At 37.5% G+C, this 16,824-nt stretch overlaps 1 protein-coding gene across 1 annotated transcript in view; it reads left to right on the top strand.

Moving 5' to 3' along the window:
• The window catches only part of LMBRD2 (LMBR1 domain containing 2), a 34,572-nt gene that overhangs the window by 8,191 nt on the left and 9,557 nt on the right, over positions 1 to 16,824 (top strand). The window contains exons 4-15 of the mRNA XM_074931383.1: positions 1,718 to 1,813; positions 2,550 to 2,717; positions 3,562 to 3,772; positions 7,628 to 7,702; positions 8,054 to 8,167; positions 8,746 to 8,929; positions 9,777 to 9,958; positions 11,300 to 11,433; positions 11,643 to 11,748; positions 12,470 to 12,567; positions 14,291 to 14,394; positions 15,607 to 15,653. Coding sequence (XP_074787484.1) covers positions 1,718 to 1,813; positions 2,550 to 2,717; positions 3,562 to 3,772; positions 7,628 to 7,702; positions 8,054 to 8,167; positions 8,746 to 8,929; positions 9,777 to 9,958; positions 11,300 to 11,433; positions 11,643 to 11,748; positions 12,470 to 12,567; positions 14,291 to 14,394; positions 15,607 to 15,653 — 1,519 coding nt within the window. The remainder of the gene's footprint in view (positions 1 to 1,717; positions 1,814 to 2,549; positions 2,718 to 3,561; positions 3,773 to 7,627; positions 7,703 to 8,053; positions 8,168 to 8,745; positions 8,930 to 9,776; positions 9,959 to 11,299; positions 11,434 to 11,642; positions 11,749 to 12,469; positions 12,568 to 14,290; positions 14,395 to 15,606; positions 15,654 to 16,824) is intronic.

Here is a 16,824-nt window from a genome sequence, read left to right as displayed (position 1 = left end):
AACAAGTGTTATCTGTGAGGTACGACATTTGAAGATTGTAAACCTAGAGGAAGGTGAGGGAAGAGGTGAAGAAAGTGCCTTGCATCTATTGGTAGTAGTTATGCAATAGTTCTAGCTGATTATCCTAAGTATTTTTTTTTTTTATTTTCATGCTAGATTTCTTCTGTTTTGTTGGTAAAGTCATAGAACTAAGCTTTTCAAGCTTATCTGTGAGGAGAGGCCTTGGTAAATGCCTATCTTTTCTTCACAATCTTAAGGACTTTAGACCTGAAAATCTAATTTTATATCTTACGAATGAAATTAGTAGGCTTGTCTTATATGTAAGCAGCATATCTAACTGCTTATTATAATTGCATATATACGGTAATTGGAGTTATCTGAAATTTACTGTATTCTACCAAAGTAACAATAGCCTTCTTGCTGTCTTCTGAAAGGAAGGAGGTAACCCCTAAAACATGTTGAGTGTAGGTGGATGTGTTCTCTTTCTGTGGCTGCTCATTCTTTAGTCTCCATTGGCTATTTCCACATCTTGTAGATATGTGCAGTATAGTTATCTGTAAGATGATCAGAGCATTTAAGATGTCAGTTGATATGTGCATGCAAAGTATTGTCAGTTTTGTTGCCCTACAGTGGAGGCTCTCTGGATGTATATCCTTGGAAAAACAGTAAAGTGCCAGACTTAGTGACACAACATTGTACCCTTTATTTAAGACCACGCAGTGTATGTTAACTTAACATAGCTAGGTAAATGCACAATTTGAAATCTATTCAGTAGCTTTTCCATTTACCTGCAGTTTCAGAACATGCTGGTGGATGTTATACTATAATATTTGACAAGTGTATCAAATAGAAATACCAATTTAAGTAGTAACTGAGCAGATACTGTGTTATTGCAATGCAGATCTTAAAACTTTGTTTGAAATCTTTTGTCACACTACCAGTCATTTATGGCAGTTTGATAGTTTTGCAAATGTTTAGGCTGTGTACGTAAAAACTCAAGCTTAACTAGTTTGATCCTGGAAAACGCTAATTATTTCTCAATAGATACTCCTATTAAATTGACTGTATTGTCCCTTGACTCACCATTGCTTCATTACCCAGACAGGTCTTGGGGAAAAAAACCCAAGTGTCTTAGTGTGGATAGGCACTTTGTCTTTTGCTCTTCTTTTACTAAAAAGGCTCTCATGGCTTTTATGGGCCTATGAAGTAAACGCTACCTGTCAGAAAAGTATTGGCTCAATAAATCAAAGTTTATACAAGCCTGGCTAAATCCAGCTGGGTGACAGAAGAAACAGCTAGGTGATGGGGCCCCTACATACTTTTTTTTAAAACCTGCTGAACTAACTGAAGTTGAGTGGTCTTCTGTCTACAGAAATGTTTTTTCTTTGCATGCAGTAAGTACTTCCTGCCACAAAAGAAAAATTGTAACCTTAAATTGCTTAATTGCTTATTTCTCTTTAGTCTTTGAGCTACTGTTTTTTTCTCTAAGAAATCTGTCTTGTCCAGATATTTGCAGTGAGGAGAATGATAAATGTTTTTAAGTGGTGATTCAGTTTATTTTCTTCTGAGATGGTTGATGGTTGACTGTGTACTCAAATACTAGTGTATTACCTCTATGCTATTTTCAATGACCTTTCTAGATAGGGGAATTTTATAGAAAGTGGGTTTTGTGCTCTTGGCCCTACAACTAACGATAAGTTTCTTTACATTGTTACAGCAAGCAAAAATGTTTCAAACCATGGAGTTATATTCCTAATGGAATTATGCCAATTTTCTGGCGTGTTGTATATTGGACGTCGCAGTTTTTAACATGGTAAGTAAGGCAAAAAGATACGATACAGGTACAGCTTCTAAGTACCTCATCTTAACAGTCTTAGCATAGTCTTTAAGAATATATATCACTATTCCACAGAGCTTCTAATCATGTATTATTTGCTAGCAGTGAATTTTCTTGAATAGGTACTTACGAAATTGAGCATACTTTTTTTTTTTTGCTCCTTTTCAGGTGGCAACTATTTGCTCTTGGCTCACTTCTATAGTTGAAACTGAGCAATTTATATATAGAGGTGTTTATGGATAGATTGTCTGAAAAGAATGGGTTTTGGGCCAAAGAACACCAAAATAATTCCATGAATTGAGTTGGGTAATTTTTGAGTAATATTGTAAACTATTTGGTTTTACTGTATGTGCTATATAAAGCTGTAGATGTAGCTACAGCAAACTGACTGCCTGTGCTTTTGGGTTAGACTGGTGTGTGGTTTCTGATCAACCTGTTATCAAATAATTACTATATCCGTCAAGAGTATCAGGGTTGGTAGTGGGTTCTCAGTTAAAACAGATTTTCATTGTAAAGCTATACTCGTTTTGTCTGCAGCTTGATTAAGGTTTGCCATCAGACCAGTACATCTAGAATAAAAACATATAGCTAGGTAATTAAGCTTGGAGTCTTCAGCTTAAACACCCCTGTCTCAGTATCCTGCCACTACTAAACTACTTTTTTTTTTTTTTTCCTGGTTGGCTGATGTGGTTTGTTTTTGTTTTCTTCCTAGGATTCTGCTACCTTTCATGCAGTCATATGCTAGATCAGGAGGGTTCTCCATTACTGGAAAGATTAAAACTGCATTGATTGAGAATGCAATCTATTATGGCACTTACTTGCTGATTTTTGGAGCATTTTTAATATATGTGGCTGTAAATCCAAACTTCAATTTACAATGGTAAGAATAAGTTGTAAGTACTTGCATGAGTTCTTAAAAATTGTCACAGATAATCTCTTCTGTAGATGAAATGGGTCTTTTTTAAAAAAAAAAATTTAGTTTATCTGATTTTTGATAGGCAGTTGGAAAGTTTTGTTAATTTTTTTACGGAAAGGGTACTTTTGACTATTTATAGAAGTTTGTCTTGGTTTTCTGATTTTGATATGTGAGGCAGAGGAATCGGAACTGTATTTGCAGTGTGGTTTTTCTTTCTCCCTACAAATGCATTTGCAAAGTTAGTGCAGAAACTGTCTTAGTGTTTTCAGAATAACATCCCTCAAAGTCTGTCAATATTTCCTGTGTAGTGCTTCCATCTACTGTATATTCTGTTTAAGGCGATAAATTAAGTCAAATAATTGGTATTTATAACATTGCTAATGGTCTTCCGTACTAGATACAGTTGTAAACACTGTCATGTAATGCCTAGTTGCTTTCCACTTCTGAGTACAAATCCTGGGTTCTGAGGCTGTTTCTTATAGTGACTGCCCTTATGCTGTTTTGACCTCAGTTTCAAGAAGTTTGCCGAGTTCATGTTGTTTCTTAAAGAAACATACTCCTTTGAGAACAAACATTTTTGTCTTCCCTCCAGAGGGGACAGAAACATGGGAGATACAAAAAAATCATGACAACTTTAAATGCAGACAAGTAGCAGACTGGCCCTTGGCAAGAATTACAGATACTATGTCTGTTTCTGTAAACTTTAAAGCCATATTGATGCACAGATGCTTCAAGGCATGGAAGGGTAGGTGGGGTAGGAGGTTATTGTTTGTTTGTTTGTTTGTTTTTGCTGTTGTTTTTTCCTTAGGAACCAACTTCAGACTATTGGGATAGCTGCAGCAAACACATGGGGTCTCTTTCTTCTTGTGTTGCTTTTGGGTTATGGTTTGGTAGAAATTCCCCGTTCTCATTGGAATGGGGCAAAGAGGGGTTATCTACTCATGAAGACCTATTTCAAAGCTGCCAAACTGACAACTGAAAAAGCAGATGCAGAAGAGAATTTAGAGGATATTATGGAGGTAAGTAACTAGTTTTTGCTATGAAATAAGTGAAGGCTGTTGTTAATTATCTCTGAATTTCTAAGTGTTGAGTACTTGTGGCAGGAAAACATAAGTAGCATGAACTTACTGTGAAATATCAGTAAATTAAGAAAATCATCATAGTGTGCTACTTGATGGCACTCAATCTTGTGTAAAAATCAAGAGATAAATAGGCTCTGATATGAACAACTTGGCAACTTGATAACCATTATTTGTTGTTCTTATTCTTTTAGTGACACTTTTGGAGTTATATTGTTCACTAACGAAATAACATTATAGAGTGAACTTGAAAATACAGTGTACAGATGTTTCACTAGTGTTCATGCAAATTGTGTATGTTTGGTTTTACGCTGTGCTCCAATTATGTTTCTGGATTCCTGAGCAGAGTTTCCAGGCTGGATTGACAGGACCATGCTATGGGCCTTTTGAGAAGAGAATATATAGATCATTGTTCTTTTCAAATGGTTTAGTGAACAATAGGCTCTAATGTAGTTCAAGATAAGAATTCAACCCATTGAATATCTATTCCCTGTTCTACTGCTCTGATACCATGGCTTGGAAATAATACTTCTGAAGAGCTGTATGATAGGGTGATAACTTCTTCTGTGATTTTAAAAATGGGGGTTTCCCCTTTTCCCATCAGTGGAAACTTCACCAGACTGCCACGACTTCTCAAATATGGTGGATAGTGGCTTAGACACTTCATCTGCCAGTTCCCTCAGGACCCTTGGTTGCATCTTACCAAGTCCCATAGACTTGTGCACCTCGTCATGGCTTGAGCCCAGAGGGCAACTGAACACCATGCAGCCATTCACTCACCCCTTCCCTGCTCCAGCACTGGGAAGGAGAAAATGAAGCAAAAGGCTTGGCTCAGGAATTGAGATAAGGACAGGGAGGTATGTTTCATCCATTATTGCAAAAGACAACAGATTCCTTAGGGGAAGGAAAAAAGAATGTTGCTTTAATTCAAACACTAACAACAACACCACCACTTAACAGACAAAGTGGGAAAGTAAGAAGTCACTTCCTCCCACCCCTCCCTCCTTTTGGGCTCAGCTCTGCTCCCAGTTTCTCTAATTCCTCCTCCTCTCAGTGGTGCAGGGGTCAGGGGACCAGAGGTGCAGTCAGTTCGCCACTTCTTCCTTCTTGTGAAGGAGGGAGGGAAACTTCTGGCATTCTTATACTGTTCCATGTGGCTCCCCTCTCATGGAAGACTCCATGAACTTCTTCCAGTGTGAGCTCTCCCCACAGGATGCAGCCATTTCCAAGCTGCTCCTGTGTGGATTACCCCTGCATGTTGCGGTCCTCACAGTGCCAAACTACAACAGCAGGGACTTCTTCCCTCGGAGTCCCAGCCTCCGTTAACTGCAGCTGCCTGCTTTGGTGTGGTGTCTTCCACAGGCCACAGGTCAGCCTCTGCTCCACTGGTGATCTCCGTGGGTGGCAGGGGCACAGTCTGCCCTCTCACCATGGGATACAGGGGGGAGTCTCTGTTCTGGCGCACCTCCCCGCTTTCTTCCTTTCTTCCACTCACCTTAGTGTTCACACAGATACTGTTCTTGTAACTCCTCCTCACAAGTCCTCCAACCCCCTCTCAGGTTCTCTTTCTGAAATACATTATCACAGAGGTGCAGCCACCATTGCTATCCAGCTTCAAGCTGGGGGAGCTTCAAGAAGCTTCTCACAGGAGCCACTGCTGTAGCCCCCACCCCTGCTACCGAAAAACCTGCCACACAAACCCAGTACAACTGTCGGTTCCTTAGATGGTCTTAAACCTGATCTTCTCTTACAGTGGGCTGTTCTTCATTCTTCCAGTCCCCTCCTTTGCATTCTGCAGCTTGGGTGGTGTGGCTGGAGCACTTGCTGGTGAAGACTGAGGCAAAAAAGTTGTTGACTGCCTCAGTTTTCTCCATGTCCCAGGTAACCCTGTTTCTTTCCAGAGAGGGCCCACATTTTCTAGTCTTCCTTTTATCACCAGTATGTACCTATAGAAGCTTTTGTTGTTGCCTTTGATGTCCCTGGACAGATTTAATTCTATCAGGGCTTTGGCCTTCCTAACTTGATGCCTGTATGCTCGGAAAGTTTCTTGGTATTCCTCCCAGGCTAGCTGTCCTTGCTTCCACCCTCTGTAGGCTTCCTTTTTGTGTTTGAGCCTGTCCAGAAGCTCCTTGCTCATCCATGCAGAGCTCCTGGCATTTCTGCCTGACTTCCTCTTTGTCAGGATGCATCACTCCTGATCTTGGAGGAGGTGATCCTTGAATATCAACCAGCTTTCTTGGGCCCCTCTTCCCTCCAGAGCTTTACTCCATGCTACTCTGCCAAGCAGATCCCTGGAGAGGCCAAAGTCTGCTCTCCTGAAGCCCAGGGTAATGAGCTTGCTGTGTGACCTCATTGCTGCCCTAAGGATCTTGCACTCCCACAATTTCATGGTCACTGCAGCCAAGGCTGCCCTTGAGGTCACATTCCCCACCAGCCCCTCCTTGTCGGTCCAGCATAGCACTTCTCGTTGGCTCCTCTACCACTTGGAGAAGGAAGTTATCATCAATGCATCCTAGGAATCTCCTGGATTTCTTCTGCCCTGCTGTGTCATCCCTCCAACAGGTATCAGTGGTTGAAGTCCCCCATGAGGACCAGGCCTGTGAACATGAGGCTGCTCCTATCCATCTATAGAGGCCTTCATCCACTTGGTCTTCCTGGTTGGGTGGCCTGTAGCAGACCCCCACAATAACATCTCCTGTCCCTGCCCTCCCTTTAATCCTGACCCATCAGCTCTCGGTTGGCTCCTCACCCATCCCCAGGCAGAGCTCCCTGCACTCCAGCTGTCACTGACATCGAGGGTGACACCCCCTCCTCGTCTCCTCTGCCTGTCCTTCCTAAAAAGCCTGTATCCCTCCTTCCAACACTACAGTCATAGAAGTCATCCCACCAAGTCTCTGTGATGTCAGTAAGATCATAGCCACAGACTTATTTTGCCACACACTACATCGCCACACTGATCAGATCTCTTGTAATCATAGGAGATTTTAGGAGATTTGACGAGAATCCAGTTTTACTGACAATCATCTATTAAAACAGCCTTTTATATGTTGAAGGACTGTCTATATGCATTTAGCTTTGTCACACTAAACAAATACAATTCTGTCTGCCTAATCATTGTATTTGACAAGATTTCTAAGGCTTTACAATTATTCCTGTCCTCCAGACTCTAGAAATTACATCTTGTTTATAAAGTGCTGTTTGTAACAGCAACAAAAAAGTATCAGAAGGTTTTCTCTGGATTGCCAATAGGATAATGAATAAAAGGTAGTTCTCACTAAGCCTGATAAACTGCTAGAGCCAGTTCTGACACAACTTACCTAGCTTTTAGGTGCCATCTTTTCATTACTGATAAATGCGAAATGGTCTCAGAAGTGAGCTATATGGAGATAAATGTGAGGAAGGTGCAAAATGAAGTAGTGTAAAATGATATTCATCAAGCTGCTTAAAGTCATAAAAGTGGAACTAAACCAGGTAAGATACTCTTCCTCTTTACCTACAACTGAAATAAGAAAGTATTTTCCATTTCAACATTTATGCATCCAATCCTCCACACACTCACAGAATAATATTTCCACACTGGCATTGTGGTTTTTAAAAGAAAATACATGTATGTAAAAAAAGTACCTTAAGTTCCCTCTTATTACATGTGTAGTAAAGCTGTAGCTTTTAGGAAGTTTTGTTGGTTTTAAGCATGATGGTTATCTTTTCCATTGAGAGAGCTGGAACTCTTATCTGACCCTGTAAAATTTTTTAATCTATTAAACATAATCAAACAACTCTATTTTTTTTCAACAGGAAGTCCGTAAAGTAAGTGAGAGTATCAAGTATAATCACCCTTTGAGAAAATGTGTTGATACAATACTGAAAAAGGTAACAAATTGCTCATCTTCAGCCATAATTGTTCAACTGGGAGGGAGTGCTTTCTGCAGCTACTGAATACCTGTACATTATTTCCCTTTTCCCTTAACACAAAATCTCTGACTGGCATCTTGTGAGTTTCTGACAAGACTTTGAGTTGAAATTCTTTGTACAATGCTGTCTTATGATGTTTGTAATTATCTGCTGTAATTATTTTGACATATGTAGTAATTTAGAAACAGAAAAATCTACACTTAGAGTGCACTTTTCAGTTCCATGAAATGCCCCAAACATTTACAAATAATTAGAAAAGAGCACTTGCTATTCCTTCATCTTCCATTTAATTTTCCCTTTTCCTTCTAGTGTCCTACTGAGTACCAGGAAAGAATGGGTAGGAACATGGATGATTATGAAGATTTTGATGAAAGACAGAACAGTTATCCAAGTGAAAAAAGTTTGGTCAAACTTCACAAGCAGGTATACTAACAAATGAGAGAATGCCTCACTTATGCTAATGTAGTGAGACTAAATACTAGTCAAACAAGGATTTTCAATGCACTTTACCTGAATTGCTGAGTGTAGTGGGTTTTGGGGTTGCTACTTAACAGAAACTTTTCTTATTGAAAGGAAACATAGAGTTTAATATCCCAAATGGCGTCCAGATCAAATTTCTGGATGTGTAGAAAGTGTTCTTGACAGTGTTTTAAGTGTCTCTGAGTAAGCGTTGTAATGATTGCTTGACAGTGCATTCTAGAAAAGAAATTGTAGTAAAAGCTTTATATTCACTAAGATGCAAAAATAAAGTGGTATGTTGGAAAAAATAGGCTGTTCTTGCTACAGATAGATTGTGATAAAAGAACAGCAAAACTCAGGAGGCATGTATGCAGTCCTCTTACCATTTATATATTTAGAGAATTAACTGCCTGCTTTTAAGAGTATACAGAATTAATCTCTGCAATTCTGTAACATAGGCATTTTTAAGGGATTTTGCAAGGCTCTTCTCTGTTTCTTGAAACAAGTATATTGTAACCGTAGTTTCTTGGAATTTATTATAGGTAATTTATTCAGTACAGAGACATCGTCGTACACAGGTCCAGTGGCAAATTCTTTTAGAACAAGCATTTTACCTAGAAGATGTGGCAAAAAATGAAACCAGTGCAACTCGACAGTTTGTTCATACCTTTCATTCCCAGGAACCAGAGAATAAAATTATTCAGTATTTCTACACACCAACTGTTGGTAAGTGCTGTCATACAGATTTTGAGTATGTAAACGAGTAATTAGTACTGTTTTGTAAGAACTGATTGTTTTAGATAAAAAGTTCAGTTACAGTAGAAGGGAAGCAAATATGCATCTTAATGCATTTATGTAATGGAATAGCTATCAGGTATTGACTTACAATCTTGACCATAAGCTTAAATTTTTTTACAACAGTAATATGTTGTAATAGCAATATAAAACTTTGAAGCCTTAGAAGAAGAAAGAAGAAAGAAAAATAACAACTTTAAATTATTTGGTCATGGCTACCTTCTACGTTTGTGGGATATTATTGAGGTGGCACCGCTCTTCTAGTAAAGCAGAGGAAAGGACTCTTCGTCTGTCACATACCACACACTAGGAGACGTGTCTGCTTGTGCATCTTTTCAGAAAGTGTCTTCTCTTAATCATGTTTTAACTTTTAATTGGTTGTGTACTAGCAGTGAGTTATTTCCAGGATAGGACAGTATAATTTTAGAGTCTAAACTTTGTTTCTGAGAGGCTAACGGATGAACAGACAAGAAGCACATCACCCATAGTACCTGTGCCAAAAGTGGAGTTCTGTTCTACATGCCCCACATCCCCTAGTCCATTTGCAAAATTTGCCTCCCAAATCCCACTCTGTTTTCCCCAGTTGTGCATGTGATTCCTTAGAGCCGAACCAGATCTGTAGGCACTGGAAACGCTGAAAAGTGTGTGACCTCAAAGATTCCAGCCTTTAAGGGTATGCATGCAAGAAGTTTGTGACAGTTTTTGAGAGGGAGTTCCATTTCTGGCTGTGTAATTTTCATTAACCCATTCCGAATGTGTGTGTGCTTGTTTTTTCCAGAGTGGTACTGGGAATGTCTTCTACGACCATGGTTTTACAGGGTGCTTGCAGTTGTTCTGGCCACTTTCTCTGTAATTGTTGTGTGGTCAGAGTGCACATTTTTCAGCACAAAACCAGTTTTATCGCTATTTGCAGTTTTCATTCAGCTGGCAGAAAAGACATATAATTATATATACATAGAGGTAAGTTTGAGATAATCACACAATGAAATCTTTATTACCATAGTAGATGAGATTGATTTAAAAATAAGTCTCTAAATAATCTGTCAACTTTCAGAAGATCCCTAACATATATAATACCAAACTTTGTTTCTGTGGAGGGAGTCTACGTTTTGCCACTTCTCACAACTCTACAGTATGGGGTGAAGGTGTGACCCAGTTCAGCTGAATATCTTGTGTAGTAATTTGTGAAACATTAACTTGAAGTGTAGGTGTTTAGATTTGGTCTAATTAGCAATGTCTGTGACATCTCTTTCCTAAACAGGAATTTGCTGCTGACCAGAAATTTAGTCACAGGTGTGGCATGTGTATGAAAAATTTATCAGTAAAGAAACTGAGCTGAAAAATTCCAGTATACTAACAAAATAGGTTGAATTGAATGCACTTGTTTTTATCACTTTTTGTAGGAAGAAAACTGTCAAATCTATCGAGGCAATTACAGCAATTTTATTTACATAACAAAAAGTAGAAGAATAAATGTTCCTAGAGTCCACTGTGTTAGCTTATATGAAGTGCAGAATGTTACAAGTATCATTCATAATTTAAATTAGTGTTGTGGTTTAACCCCAGCCAGGAGCTAAGCACCACACAGAGACTTGCTCACTCCTTCCCCCTCCCAGTGGGATGGGGAGGAGAACTGGAAAGAAAGGTAAGACTTGTGGGCTGAGATAAGAAGGGTTTAGTAACTAAATAAAATGTATTATAATAATAATTTTAAAATATAATAATTGTAATGAAAAAGCATGTAATTTAAAAAAAAAAAAAAGAAAACAAAGATGAAGAAAAGACAAGTGATGCTCAGTGTGGTTGCTTACCACCCACTGACCAGTGCCTGAGCAGTGATCCATACCTCCTGGCCAACCCCCCCTAGTTTATGTACTGAGTATGGTGCTTTATGGTACGGAATATCCCTTTGGCTAGTTCAGGTCAGCTGTCCTGGCCATGCTCCCTCCTGGCTTCTTGTACATCTGCTCACTGGCAGAGCATGGGAGACTGAAAAATCCATGACTGAGGGTAAACACTACTTAACAACTGAAACATCAGTGTGTTATCAACATTATTCTCACACTAAATCCAAAGCACAGCACTGTACTAGCTACTAGGAAGAAAATTAATTCTATCCCAGCTGAAACCAGCACAATTAGTCAACAAAACTCCTGAAACTCTTCTCAGAGCTGGTGTTACTGTCCATTCTCAAAATGGAAAATTAGACTGCAGTCAACCTGTTGTGTGAACAGACTATGTGCTGAATGCATTAAAACTTCTAGCAGAGTTCTATATTCAAACAATTTTTTTTTTCCTCAGATGGCCTGTTTTCTTACCATCTTTTTCCTAAGTATCTGTGTTTACTCTACTGTCTTCAGGATCCGTGTATTTAACTATTATTACTTAGCTTCACATCATCAGACAGATGCATACAGTCTCCTTTTCAGTGGCATGTGAGTATGTGGCATACATTTTTCAGATTTTCTGTCAAATAATTGAAAGTGTCATAAAAGTTTGATTTATATGCTTTCATTTATAATCATATGAGTATAAATCCTCAGAAGCTGTACATCATTATTCTGTGATGTGTCCAGTTACGATTTCTTGATATTCCTAGTGCAAGAAATTGTTTTAAATGCTGTTGCCTCTTGCATTTGTGAAGGTTATTTTGCCGTCTCACTCCACCATTATGCTTGAACTTTTTGGGATTGACCCATATGGATGCAACAATCTCTCACAAAAACACTCAGCCAACTGCTTATACATCTGTAAGTATAGAAAATGTCATTTTGAGTCTTCTATATGGTTTGGAGAATAGGCAAAATACTTTAAAATATTTCTTATAGTAAGATTCAGACATTCAGTCTTTTCACTGGTATTAAACAGGGTACAAATACTTACTGATAGACCAGGAGTTTGGTAATGATTGCTAGGGGTCATAACGAGCTCAATTATTTTGTTTTGGTCTCTTTATCCTAAGAAAGTAAAGTATTATACTGAAGAATTCAGACTGTTCTTCACTTCCTAATAGTTTTAGCTCCCACTGTCTTTAACATACGGGACACCTTTATAGATCGAGCAAACCTAACTTGCCACTGAAAACCAGTGAGTTTGGTTTTACTAAACAACAAATTTCTGTAGGACAGCAAGTTATGTCTTAGTGATTCTTAGTGTTGTCCAGAGACTCCTTTCACAGCAGATTAAAAGATCCACCGGATTTGAACTGGTTCTGGATTAGGTGAGACAACAAGATCTAGCATCTTAGAAACCTCTACGTGGATACACTGTTAGAGGTGGCGTTTATATCTAGTTGTTCTGGGTCAACTGTCTGAATCAGATCTGTGATGATAATACTTAGCCAGGTTTCAGTAACTGTAAAGGATTGTGTGCTTGTGTGTTGTGGACTGAAAATAGTGAGATGGCACAATCTTTATGGATATAGGTAGAATATATCTGATTAGAACTTGTTCTTTTGGATTTTTTTTCCAGATAATGGGATCCATGAGAGTGCTGTCCTTCATTGCAGATGGATTCTATATTTACTACCCAATGCTTGTTGTCATTCTCTGTATTGCCACATACTTTAGGTAAGTGATTTGCAAGACAGATCCTCCATGTTTCTTTGCATTAATAATATTAGTTTCACTGATCAGGAAAAGATTCACTTTTCCTTTTCCAGCAGTTAAATTGTGACACATTAATAAAAATGCAAAAACTAAACCAGTAAGTGGCTATTTATATATGTGAAATGCGTGCATTTTAAAAATATTGACTGTATTAACTCATAAGTGAGTTGTGAAGTTTTTTTCCCCATTAAACTGTTCCTTGGTTTTGAGATCTGATCTGTTAAAACTCTGAAGCCTGTAAGCATTTAGATTCTGCTTTTGAGATTAAAATTACCATATTTTCAGCAAGATTTTCTAATAACCTAATAAGCATTATCAGAAACTTTAGGTAATGAACTTTCTAACAGACTCATAACAAATTTCCAATCTGTTACCAGACTTCAGTTTGAAAGCATAGTGGTTTAAATCATTTGATCTTGTTTCCCTAAGCCACAGTTTGTTGGCTGAAAGGTATTTGCAGAAAATACTGTTGTATACTTGCTTTATCCTTACATTCCAAATACCTGCTTTTGACCACTGTATGGCATGAGACACTTTCGGTCTGACCGTGCTTGGCTACATTTATTTTCACTTCTTCTATTTTGTATTACCATTCAGTCAGGAGCAACGTGTCTGTCTTCAGTCATCTAGAATGTAGTTAAATGTCCAGTAATACCCTGTGTACATCCGTAGACAGTAAGACAAGGATCCAGTCCTGAGTTTTCCCTGCTTACCTTTAAGTTAAGTGGCAAAAGTGGTGGTGGAGACAAAAAAAAAACCTGAACAGGAAAGTCAGTGACAAGAAAATAGTTTGTGTGACTTCTCATCCATGATGATTCTGGGTCTTGAATGCCATAGTGAAAAGGAAGAACAGAAACTAACGGAGAGGAAGTTGCTTTGCATGAACTTTAATGCCCTCTAATAATTCAGATACATGCAAAACTGTACGTTTAATTAAAATCTGTCAAGGAAAGCTGTCTCCCTTGTTTAATCCAGCAGTCCAGGTAGTATAGGAGAAGGAACTTTTCAGCATAAATATACAATGAAGCCAATTTTGAACATGTTAATAATTCTTCAGTTCGTAGAGAGGAAAACAAAAACAACAATTGCATTCTCTGGCGTGAATTTGAAAAGGGGAAAGTGGCTTCATGTTATCTAGTTCCAGGTGTAGCTTAAAAAATGTGGAGCAAGATTATTATCTGACTGCTGCTTAATGGATATTGCAAGTGGCCGCCAGCATCCCTACAGCTTAAGAGTGTGTGAAACATTTCTCCTGAGTGAAACCTGAGGTGAAGGTGGCTTTCCTATGTTTTTACTGTTTCAAAACCACAGAAATCATAATAGGGACAATTTTTACAGTAATTGTCTTCTAGCAAAAAAGAGTCAATGAGATATAATAGGTATAATTTCTGTTATATATGTGAACATTTCAAGCAATTATCTTAATCATTTGCACTACTCTCAGACTATAAACAGTTTATCTCTATTTGAATAGGATTATTTTATCACTTTCAATTGCATTTAGGAACACGTCACTTCTGAATTTTCCGATTTCTCAGCTGATATAATAATCTGTCTTCTATATTGTTTTTCTACTTGAATTGTCCATAAATTTCTGAATAATTTGTTTTACATTTTGCATTGTAATACATCTAAACTGTTCTTTGTAGATTAATGAAGGAAATTGCCTCTCCTTATTTTCCAGTTTAGGAACTCGTTGTTTGAATCTTTTGGGATTCCAGCAGTTCATGGGGGATAGTGAAATGACCTCTGATTTGATTGATGAAGGAAAAGAGCTCATCAGAAGAGGTAAGTTAGGTTCTCTATCCTAGTTTTCATACAAAATATAATGTGTTGTTGCATTGAACTTGCCTGAAATGTTGCACAAAAATAGCCCCAACATATAGCTTATCAGTAGTTTGTAAACTGTACTGAGGCAGTCTGCTGCACAAAATGCAATAGACTTCCAGCATTATGGTTGCTCTATACACAGTACTGGACTACACTGACATCTTAAGTGATGTATCAGTTTTACTTATCCAGTGTCTGAGTTCAGATATTTCTAAATATTTTACAGTTCATTTAAGTGATACTCCTCTGAAGTCAGAATAATACCTGAGCAGGTGCTTGTAATATGTCATAAAGGATAGTTAGCACTTAAATTGTCTTTATCATCAACAAACTAATTTTAATCTTTCTTTGTTTAAGTGTGTTGATTGAGCTGCCCGTATTCTGTCATTTCCTTTAGGAGTTTTTGCTGATTCAACTAACTGTTTTTTATCACAGGAAAGCTTGTTGCTCTGTAGAGATGCAATTTTCTGTTGTTTTGGAGAGCCTTTTAAATTTTTTAATGATAATTTTTATTGAAAATGTTTCTTGAAGAAAATAAAAAATGTTTCTTTTTATTGAAAGTCGTTAAAAGCTGTTGTGGTTCTTGAGTAATTGTTTCAAAATTTAAATCTCTGGATACAATGTTATATTATGCAATACTTTTATTCTCCTTTCATAGTCTATGAAAAACAAAACCTAGATTTACTTAGGGTGGTAGTATTTCTTTTCTTGGAGAAAGAGGAATGTCTGTCATTCCCTTAAACAAGGGGTTTCTGTTTCTTTGATGCTGTGATGTTACACTTCCAGCTTAATACCAGATATGGACACAAACTATTTGGGTCATGCTTTAGGCCTCATAAAACTTCAGGAAGGTTTTGATTCAGTAATGCTCAAGTTTCTTCTTAATGTTGTACTTTTCCCAGCTATTTTGGAGAAGTTTTGGTTTTTACTTTGCCAGCTGATATCCAAATGTTATGCCTTGGTGCAAGATATCATAATGATGAATTCACTTCAATGGGAAACTCCATAATAATAGACAAGCAACTTTGTCTTTTGGTTTTATTTAATTGTATAAACCATATATTTCAATAAGAATCTTTGCTAGATTTTCATTGTTTTGTTTAAAAAAAATTATTGGTAGTGATTTTTCTTGTATGGAGCTCAGATTATTTTTCTTTTTTATATTTATAGAGAAAAGAAAACGACAAAGGCAGGAAGAAGGTGAAAACAGAAGAAGGGTATGAGATTGTTTTAGCTAATTATAATATTTATACAACAATACCTGATAGGATTTTCCATTGCTATTTAAATAAGCATGATCTATTTCAGAAAAAAGACCCCAATAATTGATGGAATCAGTTTAATCTTGCAGAATAGTCTTTTCGGGGGGGGGGGAAGTAATCTACATTTTAGTTTAGATAAGAGGATGATTGTGGTCACACTACTTGGACACTTCTGTTACTTAGTGTGCTGTGAGAACAGTGTGTGCCGATAGGTGTAACAAGCATTAAAAAGGGTCCCAATTTCTAGGATGCAGAATAACCTGAAATGGCTTATTATCAGTCTCTTATGTTGATACTGCTCTGCTTGAAATAACTGCAGTTGCAGTGTCATCCTATTCACTGAAATGAGGACTGTATTCTCCTCCCAAACTTACCTGTTGCTTTGTGGACTCATTGGAAAGTAATTGGCACAGATTTTTAAATTTTATTTAATTTTTTTTTTTTTTTTTTTTCAGATGAGGGAATTACATTTAAGACAGGATTAATAGTGTTACCACTGAGGGACAGAATGTTTGATTCAAGTCGTATTTTGAGTGAATACTGAATTGAAAGATTTGTGAAGACAGTCAATGTGAATAAAAAATATTTTATTCAGGCAGTTTCATTTTAAGGAGCTTCAGTTAACTATAGCTTTGGGTTTTCACTAATTTATAATATTTGTAATTTAGTATAGAAAGTCACAATCATAGAGATAAATTGAAAGGATGCACTCAAAAAATGAACTGACTGGAAGAAGGGGAAAATATTATCCGCAGAAAGACAAGATGATACTGGGACTGAAACCTCTCGACTTTTCAAGCTCAGGGGTACTTTAATTCTGGATGACAGCCAATACTGCATAGACCTTCTGATCCTCTCTCCCATCTCATAATTTTAGAATTTGAACTGATTGTGAAACAAAAGAGTAGCAAATGCCTGATGCATTTGGTGTACACTGAAATGATCTTACATTAATCAACAATTTTAATTCAACAGCAGACAATTTCAGATGTACCTGTTTTTTGACTTTCATAGCAAATAAGTCATTCTTGAAACTTTTGGGGCTTTTGAGAGTGGATCATAATTAAATGTTTGATCCTTCTGGAGCTTAGAACTGTAACATATGGCATAAATTAGCACAGTAACT

The sequence above is a fragment of the Athene noctua genome, chromosome Z (genome assembly GCF_965140245.1).
Source record: "Athene noctua chromosome Z, bAthNoc1.hap1.1, whole genome shotgun sequence".
NCBI classification, from domain to species: Eukaryota; Metazoa; Chordata; class Aves; order Strigiformes; family Strigidae; genus Athene; species Athene noctua.
The sequence above is the reverse complement of the archived record's forward strand: the minus strand, read 5'-3'. Positions and strand labels throughout refer to the sequence as shown.